This window comes from Laccaria bicolor, genomic scaffold (genome assembly GCF_000143565.1).
Source record: "Laccaria bicolor S238N-H82 LACBIscaffold_15 genomic scaffold, whole genome shotgun sequence".
NCBI lineage: Eukaryota > Fungi > Basidiomycota > Agaricomycetes > Agaricales > Hydnangiaceae > Laccaria > Laccaria bicolor.
This window is the reverse complement of record NW_001889886.1, coordinates 273,811-291,583: the sequence shown is the minus strand read 5'-3', so window position 1 is coordinate 291,583 and position 17,773 is coordinate 273,811. Positions and strand designations below refer to the sequence as shown.

Here is a 17,773-nt window from a genome sequence, read left to right as displayed (position 1 = left end):
GCATTGACCAAGGTGTAGGTGACTCCGTCTAAGGCAACGGTGCTGCGATGCAGATTGAGGTGGCTGGAGTATATGTCCTCACACACGCACAAGTTACGAACAGGAAAAATCGTCTATTCATCTACGCCATTGTCTAAAAGACACGACATCTAATGGAGGTCATAGCCAACGAGACTCCGTCGTCCCACAATCTCTCCAATCTACAACCCAGGTAAATTAGCCCTCCTTGGCTCCAACGCCGAAAAACAACGAAAACACACCTTAAAAATCCCATACGCCTGCAGTCCATAAATGCCCACCCGCGCAGCCTCCCCATCCCGGACCAACCTGCCCAACGCACCGCTTCGAGAGACTTGGTACCAAATCGACTCGTAAGCCTGTCGGACGGCTGAGAGCGTCGGTGGTTGCAGTCCTTCAGCGACGTAGATTTGCTTGAGGACTTCTTTAGTTACAGCGAGGTTGTATAGTAGTGGTTGTTTGTACGCTATTCACATCTTCCATTAGGAAAGAGCAGTAAATAAAAGAAATGAGAAAAGACGTACACCCCAACAGCTGCCCCGCTTTCTCAGCAAGAGGGTCCAGGTACTTCTTGCTGCTCTCCCAGAGCTTATTTGCGTTTTTTTGGGCACTCGCCAGCGTGTCTTGTGCTTTCTTTTGGGTCGATTCAGAAGAGGAAGAGTATAGGCGGCGACTTGGGAAAGCCGAGTGGCGAGCTAAAGAGCGTCTGAGGGCCGAGGAGAGCATTGTTGGTGGGTGGAGGACGATGGGTGGGCGACGTGTCGTCGGCAGTGGGAAATTTGTTCAACGATCCGCATTTGTCCGTTGTATCTTATCTTTCTATCACGTGGCAAGCTTCTTGCTCTGCGACAATCACCTTGCAATCACCTCTTCCCAACCTCTTCCTCATTACACTTGATGGTGAACGACGAGTCGAGAAGCGGAATTGAGTTATTGCTATAGAGCGCTGATTGATGTTGTAGGACGAGTCCGAGGATGTGTCCGTGTGTCGTTCATGCTGGAACATTGCATCCATCTTGAGTCTTTCGCGTCATGATCGATACGATCCGAGAGGTGACGCGGAGAGGGTTTCCTCCTGTCGCTAGACGACAGGATGCGAGGACACGAGTGGGGGTTTCGAGCGCTAATGGACCTTCCATATATGCGTTTCGAGCCTTAAGATTCATACAAGGTTCGTAGTACCCATTTTACCTTCTTTTGATACACCTGCCTCGCCCCTTGATATCGAAACTGTCCACATGCTAGCATCTTACAACCGTCATTGTCGGGCGTACTACTCAATTGACAGAGATCAGAAGCCTTGCAGGATACAAGTAGCCCCCCACAAAAACTCGCTACTGCCATCTTTCCCTACAGATGGATAGAAACCGAATCTTCATCTACGAAGGTGGAATCTTTGTGGAACTATGGATAAACGGTAAGTTGGTAGTATCCGAAACGATTCTTGGTGCGAGCTTATGGTACCCAACCAGGCATTTACACTGCTCTTCTCCTTTTGACCATCTGGCTGATTGGTATCGTATTTTTCCTATGGAACGAATACAGTTTCCTATGTTGACTTTTAGACTCATAGTTTCGAAGAAGGAATACGATCGTCGGCAAAAAATTACGTTCATCACTTGGAACATGGTACCATACCTCGTAGCAACCGTCCACCCAGGTCTCTCCTGGCATGCAGCCATGGAAATGTTCACCGGCAATGTCACAGTGAAGCCAGCTTTCCGACTGACGTACGTCGCGTGCTTCATCATCAATAATAATCTCGCCGAAGCCGTTTTCGTAAGCGAGAACAGTCTTTTCTCTTGTCGTCGTTTAGCTGAGAGGGTGTTATAACGTAGATATGGCGGTGCTGGGTTGTAAGGGGCCGCAAGTGGAAAGCAGTCGTCTTGCCCATCGCCCTAACATTGGCAGGAACGGGTGAGTTTAAACCATCCTCCGAATTCTAAAATCGATACTTAGTTCCTATAGGTCTTGCATTATTTCTAGTAATCCAGACTGGGCCGGGGTCAATCATAGGAGGATACCAACTAACCCTCTACTCCATATTCCCAACCACAAGCGTCTTGTTAACGACTCTCCTCACCACTTTGCGCATTGTGCAAGTCCAAAGATCGACCGCTCAGTTTGGCCTGACCTTAAAACGACGGTTTAACCCAGTCATCGAGATCATCGTAGAATCGGCCGCGTTGTTTACCATTTCGCTCATCGGATATACCATATTCAACGTTCTTGATACGTTATCTGGGGGTTCTGGGGTGTCGCTTTGCGTGCAAAATATTCATGTTCAAATATCGGTGGGCCATAGATCTTAACGTCGTGGATTTTCATGCTGAATCAATGCACAGGGATTGGTACCGCTGCTCATAAATTTGCGAGTACAAGCAGGATTTGCTAGACCTGCAGATGAATGGAGCGCCGCGTCATTGGCACCGTCTAATCCGTTGAGGTTCGCTTCACGTAGGAGGACAGATAAAGAGGTTGTACAGGGAGTAAGTGATTCCTCTGATGGTCAGAGGCATTCTGTCGTTTAGCGATATGGATTGGCGGTGGACGTGTACAACGACGAACTTGCAGGTATTAACGGATGGAAGGATCGGGGACGCACTTGAAAATGACCCTCGGTGGACAAAGAGTCGAAGATTGCCTCACTTTTACGTCGTAGCTTGAGTGAGAAGACTTGAGTGTAGCTGGAACTGCGCTTCCAATGGTTTATACTGTCATTGAGGAGAAGAGAAAGACGTTGTCGGTCAACCGTTGTCTTATCTTAGAATTTTTCGCGCACGTGCCAAGCTTTAGCGCCCTTGTAGCCACCTTCCGAGGCTGCTTCCCCTAGTCACCTCCCTCATCTCAACTGATGGTGAACGATGATTCAGATTTTCCAGCAGGATTGTGTCATTGTCCCTCAGGCCTCTTTCCACTGTCCAGCTACTTATCACCTCAATTTGAACAAGGAACAAGCAGCTGCATGTGAGCGGAGCCTTCGACTTGACCAATGACAAATCTCTGAAAAATCTATATGATTAGGACAGATAGACGTTTGCCTATAGGGGGTCCTATTTCTGGACGACGTGATGGGATGGTACGAGTAGTACGTATCGAGCGATCCGAGGCTCAAGGTCGGTAGTACCCATTTTGCCTTCTCAATACACTGCCTCACCCGTTGAAACTGCCTCAGATGCTAGCATATTAGGACCGTCATTGTCGGGCGTATTGTTTAATTGACGTGGATCAGAAGCCTCGCAGGATACAAGAATAGCGCCCCACAAGAACTCGCCACCGCCATCTTCCTCCAAAGATGGGGGATTATAACCACATCCTGATATACGAAGGTGGAAGTTTTGTGGAACTATGGATAAATGGTAAGTTGTGGTATCCGAAACGATTCTTACCGCGAACTCACATCTACACACCCAGGCATTTACACTGCTCTTCTCCTTTTGACCATCTGGCTGATTGGTACGGTATTTTTCCTATGGAACTAATACAGTTTCCGCTGTTGACTTCTGAACTCGTAGTTTCGAAGAAAGAATACGGTCGTCGGCAGAAAATTACGTTCATCACTTGGAACGTGGTACCATACATCATAGCGACTGTTCACGCAGGTCTCTCCTGGGCTATAGTCATGGAGATACTAGCGGGCCACCTCACAGTCAGGTCCCCTACAATTCGACTGACGTACTTCTTGACCTTCATAATCAATAATCATCTCGCCGAAGCCGTTTTCGTAAGCAAGAACAGTCTTTTCTCTCGTTGTCTTGAAGCTCAGAGGGGGGTATAACGTAGATATGGCGGTGCTGGGTTGTAAGGGACCGCAAGTGGCAAACGGTCATCCTGCCCATCGCCCTAACATTGGTGGGAACGGGTGAGTTTCAACCATCCTCCAAGTCCTAAATTTGATCCTTTGTTTTTGTAGGTCTTGCAGTAGTTGAAGTAAACCAGGCTGTGCCTGGGTCAGTCATAGGTGAGTTTGAGCCATCCTCCGAGTCCTGAAATCGATACTTAAATTTTATAGGTGTTCCATTAGTTGTAGTAACCCAGGATGGGGCCGGGTCAATCATAGGAGGATACCAAACCCTCTACTCCATCTTCCCAATCACAAGCGTCCTAATAACGACTTGCCTCACCACTTCGCGCATTGTGCAAGTCCAAAGGTTGTCCGCTCAGTCTGGCCTGACGCTGAAACGACGATTCAACCCAGTCATCGAAATCATCGTGGAATCGGCCGCACTATTTGCCATTTCGCTCATCGTATATATGATATTCGACCTTCTTGATGCGTTATATTGGTACCCCCGGGTGAATGGGTCCCAAATGGGTTATGGGAGATCGCTTTGCGCGCAAAATATTCATGTTCAAATATCTGTGGGCCATACATCTTAACGTCCTGGATGTTCATGCTAAATCAACGTACAGGGCTTGGCACCCTTGCTCATAAATTTGCGAGTACAGGCGGGCTTTGCTAGACCCGCGGATGAATGGAGCGCCGCGTCATTGGCACCGTCCAATCCGCTGAGGTTCGCTTCACGCGGGAGGACAGATACTGAGGTTGTGCAGGGAGCAGGTGATTCCTCTGGTATTCAGAGGCATTCTGTCGTTTAGTGGTATGCGTTGACGGTGGATATGTATAACGACGAGCTTGCAGGTATAAGATCAATTATTGAACAGATCACATTCTTCATTGTTTTTATTTTTAGACGCTTCTCGTTTATTTCGGTCAGGCAGCACGCGAGCATGCTTTTGAGGTTAAGAAACGCCGCCCCTCTCCCACTTAGGTCCCACTGGAGCGATGGGTGAGAGGGGAGGACCAGGGACGAACTTGAAAAAGACCTTCGAGGGATGAGGAATCGACGATCGCCTGACTTATAGGTCGTTGCTTGAGTGAGAAGGCTTGCGTGTAGTTGGAGCTGCGCTTCACAATTGTTTGTACGTCTCATGATGGTAGAGGCTGTATCGCGTAGATCCGGAAGTTTCTGGGTAATAAACCTTCACGATCGTTACTGCGCAATGCGTGCCAAATTAACTTGTGGGCTAGGAGAGGTAAACTTACACACGTCTAGGCCGACAGCCTGTGAAGCTGTACAAAATAGCAGTGTAGTGAAGAATGCTAGGCATAATGGGAGGTTGAAAAAGTTTCAGGACGTCCAGATAGTGGCGATGATGAGAGGACTCGGACGCGGTGCAGCTGTGCATCCCAGATCATCAATGATCGTGTGCCAGCATAGTATGCTTGTGCAGTGTAACAAGATCTCTAGGACCAGCGTCAATCATATGGTATATATACTGTCATTGAGCTAGACGAGATGAACATTGATATTGAAGCTAAGAGTCGGAACTTGAAGAAGCAAAGGCCGCCAAGCGGCTTAGTCATCCACCGGCTACTCCCGGCATCAGCAAACCGCTAAAATTGCGTCACTTCCCTGTCCCTCCTGCGATTTCGTTGACCGCCACGCTTCTCTATTCGACAATAATCTTGAACATATAATTCTTATAATAACACTACTTGACGCACTGCGCGTGTGTACGTTCAAAGTCTCACTGTCTTTCGACGTACTAACTGGATTTCTAGACCACCTCTAAGTACTACTTTACGCCTTCGAACGGGCTATCTGTGTCGATGAGTCCCTCACCTTCCGATCTTTCCACGTACGTCGTATCATTTTATCTAGTGATTCTCTCACTCAATTTCAACCTGCGTACAGATCTTCCACGCCCTCGACAGTATTCGAGCGTGACGTCGAGATTCCCCATCTAACGACGCCTGCACCGTTTCCTACCCGTACCCACGGACGCCATTTCGGCGATTCGACAGAAGTCGCCAATCCGCATTTTCATCCTCGTGTCCATGCCACTGAACGGATAGAGTTGAGCATTCCGTTGGCGGTCGAAGCGTTGTTAGGTTCCGATGGCACTTCGTTGGTGGGAGGGTTGGAAAGTCCGATGATTGAGGGAAGCAACATCGATAGTCCAACTGGAGACTCCGCCTTTCCAGTTTCTTCGTTGCCTTTGACCCCTTCATCGTCTAACTGGTCCACGTACGCCCTTTTCTTTTCCCGTCGAAAGCCAATCCTGAGCGGCGTTATTCACAGATCCTCGGCCCTCTCCTCGGTATTCGAACGCACCATCGAGTATCCCCAATCTTTATCCTCCTATGCACACACCAACCACTCATATTTGCTAAACGCAAACCCGCACTACGTCCCCCGAGTCCATTCAACTGAGCAACTAGAACTGAGCGTCCCATCCGTCCTCGACAGCGCCCTCGAGTTATTATTAAGTCCAGCAGGGGAGGCGGACGTCGGCGTCGCAGTCGCTGCTTCCCCAGGAAGGAGTCGGGGTAGTGGGTCCCGGAGCCCAAGTAGCGGAAGGAGCAGAAGCGCTAGTTCTTCCATGGATCTGGATTCAGATGCCCACTTTCTCGCGTCGCCTTCGTCCATTTATACGCCCTATACGTCCTCCCCCAGTTCCGACAAAAGCCCATCAAAGACGATTTCTTTCATTTCCTATGCCGACTTACTCTCTTCAACACCTACGTCAACTGTTCCCCTATCTTCGTTGACGACGTGTGCGAGGGCGGAAGTTGTGCCTCCTCATACGTCTGGTCTTCATTTGGAAGCGTTTTGATTTGGATCAGTGGATATGTGTAGGTTTGGGTGGGGTAGGACCTGGCTTTATCATGTTCATTCCGCTGGTATGTTACAAAATTTGAAAGGCGTTAATTACTAGGACACTGAACTCTATTATTATTACAACATGTATCGAGTAATACAGCTATGTTTCGTTCTTATGTTCTGTGTTCGGACCCGTGGGCACTGTAACAAAATAAACTATCCTGTCTCCCCGTTCTCACATGCCCACCTCTTCGCGTACTTAGTTCCGGATTCACGGCTGCACTGCTTCTCAACTCCGTGATAGACTGCGATTATTGAGAGACATGATTCACGAGCTGATTCTGACACCGGACGCGCTCATAAGGATACCGCGTGTTTACTTCCAAGTTCCACAGGTACATTGAGATCGTCATAATAATGATCTATGTTCCTGATCGTCAGAATTTATCTGCGCCGTCATTCAAATTTAAAAGTCCCAGGATGGGCGCCGTGAACACTTCCCAAAGCTGACTTGTCCGACCTTGTGCTGCTTTTTCTTTCACAAGTGTTCGTGCTGGCGCGTAGCAAGACATTTTGGTAACTCCATCCATCTTGTTTGAAGTTGTTTGAACTCGTCTCTTCTTTTTGACTGTGACTGGCTCCAAACGCGACCTCTGCATCATCCGCTCTCATCAACATACCTATTCCCTAATCCGCAATCGTCTTTGCGCGCTCGTCCAGATTCGTCTCAATTGTCCGCGTCATTCGCCAGGCCCCAATTTTAAGATCAGCGTTGATCAACGCCCATATCTAGGAGCAACAACCTTCATCTTGCCTTCATCATGTCAGAGAACCTCTTCTATCTATCACAGCCAATGCGACCCCTTACCGCAGAGCACTTTAACGGCCATTGTATGTTCGATGTGACTAGACGAGCGCTCGACGATATTTTATAAAGGACCACTGTCGCTCCTAGATCCACCAAGACAAGACGAATCCCTCCACTCAACCCCAAAGTTGTAAGGTCCCTTCAACAACTCTTCTCACGCTGACCATCGTCGACAGTGGCAAGCGACCAAACCTCAACAACCCCTCTCTCAGGGGACGCACAAGCGATCAAAGATGGTTTCGACCATCTGGGAGGATCGACTGACCCTAGGAGTGGTTTTGGAAGGATACCCCAATCTTCTCCGCCCGATTCCAAAGGGGATCTGAACACCGGCGTGGATACGCCAGATGCGGGTAGCGCTGCGAAACCACAACCCGGTTCGCAATCCCTCCTTTCTTGCGGATCGAAATCACTCATGATGCCTGTTTACAGTCGCTGTTTTCCCTTCGGGTCCGACGAATGCATCCCCGACCAGTGAACCGTCAAGCAATCCAGTCATAACTACTCCCAACCGTTCGTCCATTTTGCTCCAGTTCTCTTTCATTCGCTTTATATTTCATATCGACAGCCGCGATCCCATTGACTCCAGGCGGCCAAGCAATCAAAGATGGTTTCGACCATCTGGGTACGGCTGGTGACCCTCGGACAGGACTTGGAAAGATTCCTACTCCCCCTGATTCGATTCCGCCAACGAACCACCCGACCTCTCCAAGTGCTACCCAGCCAGTTGACGCAGTCCCAACATCAGACTCGAAAAGTGAACCATCTGTTGCAGTAGATCCCAGTTAGTTCCCTGCTTTCCTTCTTTTTCATCCGTTGAACCTGTTATGCTACAGAGACAGCCCCTTTAACTCCAGACGGCCAAGCAATTAAAGATGGGTTCGACCATTTGGGTACAGCACATGATCCCAGAAAAGGACTCGGAAAAATTCCTCCTCCCCCTTCTTCGGGTGTCGCCACTGACTCAAGCGTCCAACCTCAGCCATTGAGCGACGCGACGTGGTAGAGCACCCAGCGTCCGGTCGTGAATACGTGATAGCCGGGCACTGATCGCATCCCTACCCCAAGTTCATGTAGAAGTAAATCCTAAGCCAATTCGAAAGATACGCGTTCTCCTGCGCCCGTATTAAATAAAATTGCCAGATCGCGGAGGAATAACCCGCAGCACCCCTATGGCCGATCTTAATGAATTTGAAAGCAAGATAAGTGGAGTACGTCGGGCCTTTTGACCGATTCGGGCTCAAATCCTCGGTGGTTGGGTGTCGAAAGGAAGCTGAGATCGATACATCATTGACATGAACCTTTGTGTCTTCTAGGACGTCAAGTGAATTCGTCCGACAAAGGGGGAGAAAGAAAGAAAGGGCCCTAATAAATATATTGCGTGGAGACAGGCGAGTCCGTTAAAAATGCAAGACATAGTCGATACGTCCGTGAAGGTACATACTTGAGTTCCAGTTCTTGGACGTATCGACTACGTGAAATAAGTTGGATGGCCGATGCGCGATTCTTCGAGGATTTGACTAATTGGTACGACGAACCTCGCTGAGAGAACTTGGTCTATATTCGAAGCAGGGATGCACGCGAAATACAATACCCGCCATATAGAACAAGTCCGCGGCTGACATCCTTAATACCGATGAGACGATCGACTGGATTTGGGGGTTAAGCGACGGCGACGTCCTCGTGGATTGTAAAACGAGCCCAATGAAGGCGGCCCAATCATTAACGCCATTTTAGTAGATTTCAGTTCCTGCCAGGTATAAACATATGTATGAGGTAGAGAGGAGTCTCAAACAATGCGAGAAGAGGCAGTATGCATATGCGCATTAGAAGACGATTTAGTATGATGGAAAGACAACTAGTTACTATACCAATACTAAACCACTCAAGTACTTAGTACTCAGGCCTCAGGCCCCACATCTTGGCACTTTGATCCTGTATGTATAAACTCAAATTTGCCGGCGGCCTTGAGGTGGTGGCTTGTAACAGGGAGCATTTTGGCGTGGACAGGTTATAAACTAGTCACAAAGAATGACATTCATTGATCGTAATGAATCTGATACTGATACCACACCAAATCAAATTTAAAATCTGACTAAGTACAGGAGCTGGGGACGAAACCCTCAGATAGGTCTGGAAAGTGCGAAATTTTAAATGTAAAAGCTACTTATAAGAGCTTCTGGTTCCGTAATAATTTTTTTCACGGAAAAACAGGCCAAGTGCGCATACAGGTCGACGAATTTTTAAAAAAAGTCATCGGACTACCTTAGCTTCGTTAGTTGTCAAGTGTTCAACAAAAAGAAGCTCTGGAGCGACTCCCATAACGATCCGCAACCATGCAACGTACTCGACAAAATGAGTAGTACGGCAGCGGTTACTGTCCGACATGAAAGAACGTGCTTTAAGCAGGTAATTTTACGTGTGGGTCACGATCAACTTCAAGATCGAGCTGCATTTGTTAATAATGGCTTAGAATGGAAGTTTTATTTGTAGGTAACAGGAGAGGCGCACCATGGAAGGAGTTAATTCAGCTCTTCCTCCTTAAGTTGTTCATGTACATTTTATATCTGAGAACTTTCTATTCCCAGGATTCAGGCCTCAGGTCCTATAAATTCTCGACTCCGTCATGAATTCTCTTCAGCGATTGGTTTCCCCCAGTTGCCTTCGTCAGCCCTAAACATGTTATTTCGCTCCATCGCTACCGTAATATCCGCCGCCCTCTTTGCTCAAAGCGTGTGCGCAGCATTGACCCCCGCCCAGGTCGTTGCTAGCGTCGAGGTCGTTACGACTCTCTCTGCGAGCATAACTAAGTCGGTTTCGGTGATCACGACTAAGTCGTCCCTCAACACCATTTCAAGTACCTCTAAGGTCATTGTCATTTGTCTTTTGAATCGACGTCGACTAAACCTCCCCTCCAGACCGTATCTACCGGATTTACCAAGATTGTCTCCACCATCGGAACATTTGTTACGGGGATAGAAGATACCTCTCCGTTCCCTGACGACGCGGCTCAGCTCGTCGTCAATGCTTTAGTTGCCGTAAATCTCATTACCAGTATTTTTCGTCGCGCTGCTGATGTAGTTTGGTCAATAGTTCGTCAATGTCCACAAGCTGCTTCTGTCCACTGTCATTGGCCAGCACTCAATTTTCGCTCAATTCGCCCTGACCGCACCCATCGTAGCTGTGCTCCGTACCCTCGAAGGTGCAATAGACGTGAGCACATAAAGTCGGCCATGGTGCACCGGGATGACTTACCCCACGACAGTCTCTTGCTTTCGCACTGATCGGGTTGATTCCCACTAAATCAAATGAAGTATCCGACGCCCAGTTTACCCTGAGTACCTCCGTCACCGACACGATCAGCATTTACGATCAAACATGCTTCCCCTCCCTCTTCTGGCCCAAAGGCAAACCTGTCTGCATTGGTTGAATAGGCGTCTGATGTTTACAATATCTGATGTTTGACCTCTTTTCTTCCTCGTGTTTTACCCTTCTGTGCAGATGGTTGTAGTCGGCGGTCCTTTTATTTTGTCTTGATATACTGTTGTCAATCCGCACAACATTGTGAAATCCCATGTTCAGTGTCGTTTTGGGAGTCCGAATAATGGTGAAACCTTTAACCGGGAATCAAGAAAAGAATACTGCACGGGCATTCATTGAAAAATCACCCTGCTAAAACATAGTAGCCCACCGCGAGGGTCGAACTCGCAGCCTTCAGATTGAAATGATCTTAAAAGTCTGACGCTCTATCCGATTGAGCTAGGCGGGCAGTACTGGATAAGCGCCCGACGCGAATTCTGACCTACATGGATGCCAAAAACGTAGAGTTATGAACGAATCGCATTGCTGTTGATTCCAGTTGCGATACCTATACGTTTTCATGATTATTCTCGGGGGCGACGAATATAAGATTCATATAATTACCTGCCTTGTATTCAATAATCTCCGCCGTAAGCTCGTTTAAAACCGCGATAATCCCGACGCTCCTGCTTTGCGGTCATTGAATGTAACAACGAAGGTTAGTGAGAACAAACGACGTCTTCCTCACCTGAACAAGGCCTCAAGCTGGGATTCATAATTACCTGCTGCGATTCGGAAAGGACTAGAGCCGAAAAATGGGAGGACAAGGTGTAGGCTGGGTGTTGATTCGAAATCGCGACGACGACGTCAACTATTTACCTGGTAGAGGGTCACAGCCAAGTTGCACAACGTCCGTTGTGGAAAAGGGACGCTTGGTGTGGCTTCCCGCGAGGGAGGGGGCCGACAATTGCATGGCGTGCTTTCGCTGAGATTCATTCATCTATGTAGATGAGATGACGTTCGGAGTTGAACTTATGTGACCGTACTCACAAGAACCCGGAAATCGCCCTTTTGGCGAAAGGAAGTCAAATGAAGCCTTGACGAGAGTAAGAGAACGCCAACGTATCGCGTGACTGATATCTCGTCACGTGGACGAAACGCGTTTGGAGGTAGTGACAGACAACGGTAAAGACACTTGAAAGGCACGGTAAGTTGTGTAAAATCATAATACAAGAAAATCAAGCGTGATCCATTCCAACCTTTTACTGGTAATCTTAACGTTCGCCCTATCCATATTAGTCGGTACTTAAGCAGCTTAAGTACTTTCGTTCGCCGGATCAACCTCATTTTTTGGGAGCACCTCCGCATCATCGTGGCTCTCTGGGTTCTGCCTTAAATCCCGCGTGGTTCTCAAAGCTGTGCTGTGGTTCTACCAAACAAAGTAAAATTTAAAAAGTCGTGATTTTTTGGGAGCAAGTTCCTGAGCCTTCAAAATCCATCTTTGCATTTTTTCACTTTGGTGGTGAAATTCGTTTCTTGAGAACCGGGGTCAGTTCTTTGGAACCTGGGCTGGTTTTTTGGGAGCAACCATATATATGGTGTATCTACCTTTGTACAAAATTTCAGCTCAGGTGCTCAAGAACTGACCCCGGTTCTCACCCAGCCGACTTTATGATGACGGACCAACTTGGCGCAAGATGACTTTGTGTCCGACAGGTGTGAAATTTTGTAGACATGAAGGTGCATGAAATACAAGCAACCGTAAAAAATATCTAAAGGTGGTTCTCAAAACTCAGCTAATGTTCCCTCTCACGATAGTCTGCTCGTCAAGATATGCGCCAAGTGGGGACATGGTGTCAATTGTTGAGCACCTGGGCTGATTTTTTGGGAGCTTGCATATACATGGTGGATCTACCTTTGTACAAAATTTCAGGTCGGGTTCTCAAGAACTGACCCCGGTGCCACCTAGCCGACTTTACGCTGACGGACTAACTTGGTGCAAGATGACTTTGTGTCCGACAGGTCTGAAATTTTGTAGACATGAAGTTGCATGAAATACAAGCAACCGTAAAAAATATCTAAAGGTGGTTCTCAATACTCAGCCAACAAAGCCTCTGACGATAGTATGCTCATCAAGATATGCGGCTTAGTAGGACATGCTGTCAATTGTTGAGCACCTGGGCTGATTTTTTGGGAGCGGCACCGTACATAGTCAAGTGACCGACGTACAAAATTTCACATCAGGGGTGCAACATCTGAGCTCGGTTCCACTGAAACTTCTCTGCCATCCTGCCAGACATGTTTCAGACGCAAGCTTGAACTTGGCATTCCATCAAGTCATGACTTTAATCATGTTCTAACTATCCAGCCAAGATGTCAACCATGAAGTGCCCACAGCAAAGCCATGTATGTCAACAAGTCCATATTCATGAACATGAACCACCTCAGTGTCAGACATGCATACCAGAACCAGACAGACTTGCACTCAGAATGAAGTGACTTGGAGGTATGTCTATATGGAATAATCATGTGGACTTTGATATGGGCTATACCACTGACTGAAGCTTTTGAAAGATGAGATAAGAAAGCCATACTTTCTAAGCTTGAAGCAATTCTTGTTGGAGATACATCAACTTCAAGACAAGGCAGATGTTAAGAACTTGGATGAAAGACATGACATCTGACCATCATTCAACATATCCAGTCATGACCACAACCATGCATCCAGCCAAGATGTCAAGGCTCAAGTTAAGCAATGAAGACACTGGGAGGGGAAGATTCTGATGTCCACATGGGGCATAGATCTGAACCTCACCTTGCATCCAATGACCTGTATGCAGGAGAAATAGAATGGAAACCATTGCACACAAGAATTCTGAGGCATCCTTATCATTGAACGGGGGTCAATCAACTTGTCATGTCCCTCCTGTGAATAAGTTCTGCTCTGGTACACTTCCATCTCCATCTGCTTTTCAAGCTATCATCTAGACAAGATGCAGTTATATCAGTGAGGCCATGCATGTCAAGCAATGTCAACAAGTCCATATCTACGAACAACAAAGGATCTCAGTGTCAGACATGCAAGATGAACAAAGTGTAAAACTTACAGTCACAAAGTCCATGAGTAAGTCAGCAAGTTCTTTACCATGATTGTCAAGGAACTTGAACAAGTCCTACAAGAACCTTATCAGCAAGTCCAAGCAATGTGTATAAGTCTATCTGCAGCAACAAGAACCAAGTGTAAGTCAGACATGCAAGTAGCATACGAGGACCAGACAGATGTTAGGGTTAATGAGGATCATAGGATTGTAGTAGGGTTTTAAAATTTATGTAGGATTGCTCTAGGAATGGAGGTAGGATTGGAAGTAGGATTGGAGGTAGGATTGGAAGTAGGATTGGAGGTAGGATTGGAAGTAGGATTGGAGGTAGGATTGGAAGTAGGACTGGTGTAGGATTGCCTTTACAATACGAATCCATGCTACCCCCGGGGGGGGTACATGTATGACTGAAATGTGCCATTTGTGCATGTAGGATGATGTAATCTGGTATTAGAATGAATTTCCATGTGCACAAAATTTTCTCACGGTCGGCCTTGACTCACTTTGACTGGTGTTCAACATTTAAGATGAATATATAGTTGAATTCATATGAATTGACCATGAATTCGCTTGAATTGAATAGTTAATGGAAACATAGGAATAGACTACAAACCCAATAGATAGACTATAAACACACCAAAAGACTACAAAAGTCACTACAAAACATTGTAATAGACTTCACATTCAATAGATAGACTACAAACACTATAAAAGACTACATGAATTCATATGAATTGACCATGAATTCATTTGAATTCATGTGAATTGACATTGAATAGTTAATAGGAACATCAGAATAGACTTCAAGTTCAATAGATAGACTACAAACACTATAAAAGACTACATGAATTCATTTGAATTCATGTGAATTGAGGTTGAATTCATGTGAATTGAGGTTGAATTCATGTGAATTGACATTGAATTCATGTGAATTGACATTGATTTCAGGTGAATTGACATTGAATAGTTAATAGAAACTTTGGAATAGACTACAAACTCAATAGATAGACTATAATACCTCCAAAAAACTACAAAAGTCACTACAAAACATTGGAATAGACTACAAACTTAATAGATAGACTATAAACACTCCAAAAGACTACAAAAGTAACTACAAAACATTGTAATAGACTTCAACTTCAATAGATAGACTACAAACACTATCAAAGACTACATGAATTCATATGAATTGACATTGAATTCACATAAAAACTACAAAAAGTTAATATAAACCTCAGAATAGACTACAAAGTCAATAGATAGACTATAAACACTAGAAAAGACTTCAAAAAGTCACTACAAAACATTGGAATAGACTTCAAGTTCAATAGATAGACTATAAACACTAGAAAAGACTACAAAAGTCACTACAAAACATTGGAATAGACTTCAAGTTCAATACAGTCAAACTTCTTGGAACAGACTTCAAGTTCAATAGATAGACTATAAACACTAGAAAAGACTACAAAAGTCACTACAAAACATTGGAATAGATTTCAAGTTCAATACAGTCAAACTTCTCTCATCCCATACCTCTGACAACGACTCCATACTTCTTTCAGATGGAATACATCCCAATTCCACAATTATTGTCATAGAATCACAAGTCCAGACTTAATCTGTAAAGTTCCAACTTAAACACTAATAAATGAAGAAAATTGAGGTGTATTGAATAAGACTACATAATTTTATTTTACTACATATGATATTAAAGGGAGGGGGAGGGAGAGGTATAGATATAGAGTGATCAAAGGGAGGGGAAAGTGATGGAGGGGAGTGGTAGTTGTCGAGAATGAGGAGGGAGGGGTGGGGGTGGAGGGTTGTCAGAGGTATGGGATCAGAGAAGTTTGACTGTATTGAACTTGAAGTCTATTCCAATGTTTTGTAGTGACTTTTGTAGTCTTTTCTAGTGTTTATAGTCTATCTATTGAACTTGAAGTCTATTCCAATGTTTTGTAGTGACTTTTGAAGTCTTTTCTAGTGTTTATAGTCTATCTATTGACTTTGTAGTCTATTCTGAGGTTTATATTAACTTTTTGTAGTTTTTATGTGAATTCAATGTCAATTCATATGAATTCATGTAGTCTTTGATAGTGTTTGTAGTCTATCTATTGAAGTTGAAGTCTATTACAATGTTTTGTAGTTACTTTTGTAGTCTTTTGGAGTGTTTATAGTCTATCTATTAAGTTTGTAGTCTATTCCAATGTTTTGTAGTGACTTTTGAAGTTTTTTCTAGTGTTTATAGTCTATCTATTGAGTTTGTAGTCTATTCCAAAGTTTCTATTAACTATTCAATGTCAATTTACCTGAAATCAATGTCAATTCACATGAATTCAATGTTAATTCACTTGAATTGAAATGAATTCATGTAGTCTTTTATAGTGTTTGTAGTTTATCTATTGAACTTGAAGTCTATTCCAATGTTTCTATTAACTATTCAATGTCAATTCACATAAATTGAACAAGCTTTAGACCTGTGCCTACGGCACGGCACTCGCTAACGCTCGGCCGTTCCTCCAGCACAGGTCACAGCTTGCTGGGGGCACACCCCCTGGACCCCCTGGTACACATGTTTAATCCTAGTTCTGGTACACATGTTCAATTCTGGCTCTTCTTACATCTCAATCAAAATAAAGTGACATTTATCAGTACTTTTACCATTTACATCAATCTAATAATACCTCTGGATAGACTACATTTTGTGTTACAGTTTCTTGTGAACCATCTTTGAAGAGAACTTTGATACGGTTGCTTGATTTGCAACGTGAAAGAGCCACATAAAGTTGTCCATGTGTAAATACTGGGGTCCGAACATCCAGTCCTAAATGTTTCACTGACTGTCCCTGAGATTTGTTGATTGTCATGCAAAAGGCCAGGCGAACAGAAAATTGCCTTCTGCATAACTGGAATGGAAGTTCACCATTTGAAGGCTCAAATCTTATGCAGGGAATGAATGCTGTGTGTCCTGCAAATTCTCCTCCCAGAATGCGTACTTCTAAAACTCGGGAAGAGGCACAGGTGAGGATTGCCCGGGTTCCATTGCATTGTCCATTTGCTGGATCAATATTTCGAAGGATCATTACTGGTGCACCTATCTTGAATTTCAATTTTGCTAGAGGCATTCCACTAAGGTTGATGGAATTGAGGTATTCTACTGGGTATTCAAATTCACCATCCACACCTCCTTCTCTCATAATAGAGTCTGCTGAGTGAAATGTAAATTCATTTCCACGCATGCGTTGAAGTATCGTTTCATTGAGATCATCAACATCAACATTTCGAGCTGTTAAAATGGTCTGATCAAGGAAATACTGGTCATTTCTTGCATTTTGAGACAAAGTGGTTAGGCCAGGATAGAGAGCATTAATTAGAGATGCAACATCATTCCCACATTTCATTCTTTCTGGCAGAAGAGTAGAACCATCTGCATTTGTATGCTTCCCATGCCCAATTTCAATAAGCCATCATGCAAAGTCTTTTTCTTCCTGTGAAGTATTCTCCAGACGCATATTCTCTTTCAAAGTCAGAATGTTGACAGATGTCCAGAGATGTGATTGCTGAAAACACTGGCTGACAATTTGTTCCCCTCCACCTTTGACAACTACTGGAAGAATTTGTTGAAAGTCTCCTCCAAAAATAACAGTAACTCCACCAAATGGTACATCTGGTTGATCTCTAATATCTCTGAAGCTAATATCAACTGCTTCTTGACACAGTCTATCTTGCATTGGTACCTCATCCCAGATAATTGCATTGACAATTTTCATGAGATCTGCTAGATGTGTCCCTTTCTTAATTGAGCAACTTTTTCCATCATGGAGTTGAATTGGAATACGGAATGTGGAGTGAGCAGTTCTTCCTCCAATCAATAACAGGGATGC

At 45.1% G+C, this 17,773-nt stretch overlaps 4 protein-coding genes across 4 annotated transcripts; 3 read left to right on the top strand and 1 right to left on the bottom strand.

Moving 5' to 3' along the window:
* Positions 1 to 98: 98 nt before the first annotated feature.
* On the bottom strand, positions 99 to 790 carry LACBIDRAFT_298938 (uncharacterized protein). The gene is made up of 3 exons (XM_001882012.1): positions 543 to 790; positions 261 to 484; positions 99 to 200 (listed from the first exon to the last, which is right to left on the bottom strand). The coding sequence occupies exons 1-3, from the start codon at positions 742 to 744 to the stop codon at positions 150 to 152; spliced, it is 477 nt and encodes a 158-aa protein (XP_001882047.1). The 5' UTR covers positions 745 to 790; the 3' UTR covers positions 99 to 149.
* Positions 791 to 1,424: 634 nt separating this feature from the next.
* LACBIDRAFT_294546 (uncharacterized protein) lies at positions 1,425 to 6,861 on the top strand (the record flags this gene model as incomplete). The annotated part of the gene is made up of 17 exons (XM_001882137.1): positions 1,425 to 1,435; positions 1,584 to 1,797; positions 1,857 to 1,935; positions 1,987 to 2,312; positions 2,364 to 2,507; positions 2,892 to 2,985; positions 3,066 to 3,134; positions 3,348 to 3,377; positions 3,534 to 3,742; positions 3,802 to 3,880; positions 3,932 to 3,979; positions 4,031 to 4,314; positions 4,432 to 4,532; positions 4,713 to 4,808; positions 5,076 to 5,226; positions 5,585 to 5,661; positions 5,718 to 6,861. The coding sequence occupies 17 exons, from the start codon at positions 1,425 to 1,427 to the stop codon at positions 6,637 to 6,639; spliced, it is 2,934 nt and encodes a 977-aa protein (XP_001882172.1). The 3' UTR covers positions 6,640 to 6,861.
* Positions 6,862 to 7,447: 586 nt separating this feature from the next.
* LACBIDRAFT_328063 (uncharacterized protein) lies at positions 7,448 to 8,500 on the top strand (the record flags this gene model as incomplete). Its single annotated transcript, XM_001882136.1, has 5 exons — positions 7,448 to 7,517; positions 7,671 to 7,871; positions 7,927 to 8,007; positions 8,063 to 8,278; positions 8,331 to 8,500. The coding sequence occupies 5 exons, from the start codon at positions 7,448 to 7,450 to the stop codon at positions 8,498 to 8,500; spliced, it is 738 nt and encodes a 245-aa protein (XP_001882171.1).
* A 1,673-nt stretch (positions 8,501 to 10,173) lies between these two features.
* LACBIDRAFT_294545 (uncharacterized protein) lies at positions 10,174 to 11,064 on the top strand (the record flags this gene model as incomplete). The annotated part of the gene is made up of 4 exons (XM_001882135.1): positions 10,174 to 10,362; positions 10,413 to 10,586; positions 10,633 to 10,707; positions 10,760 to 11,064. 4 exons carry the CDS (start codon positions 10,174 to 10,176, stop codon positions 10,922 to 10,924), a joined length of 603 nt encoding a protein of 200 aa, XP_001882170.1. The 3' UTR covers positions 10,925 to 11,064.
* Between the last annotated feature and the right edge of the window lie 6,709 nt (positions 11,065 to 17,773).

Excerpts from the sequence above, each read along its gene's own strand:
- LACBIDRAFT_298938 (XM_001882012.1), bottom strand. The coding sequence starts at position 744 with ATGCTCTCCTCGGCCCTCAGACGCTCTTTAGCTCGCCACTCGGCTTTC. Across the intron at positions 485-542 it reads AGCGGGGCAGCTGTTGGGGT|CGTACAAACAACCACTACTA; the intron begins GTACGTCTTTTC and ends AGATGTGAATAG. Across the intron at positions 201-260 it reads AGGCGTATGGGATTTTTAAG|ATTGGAGAGATTGTGGGACG; the intron begins GTGTGTTTTCGT and ends CCTGGGTTGTAG.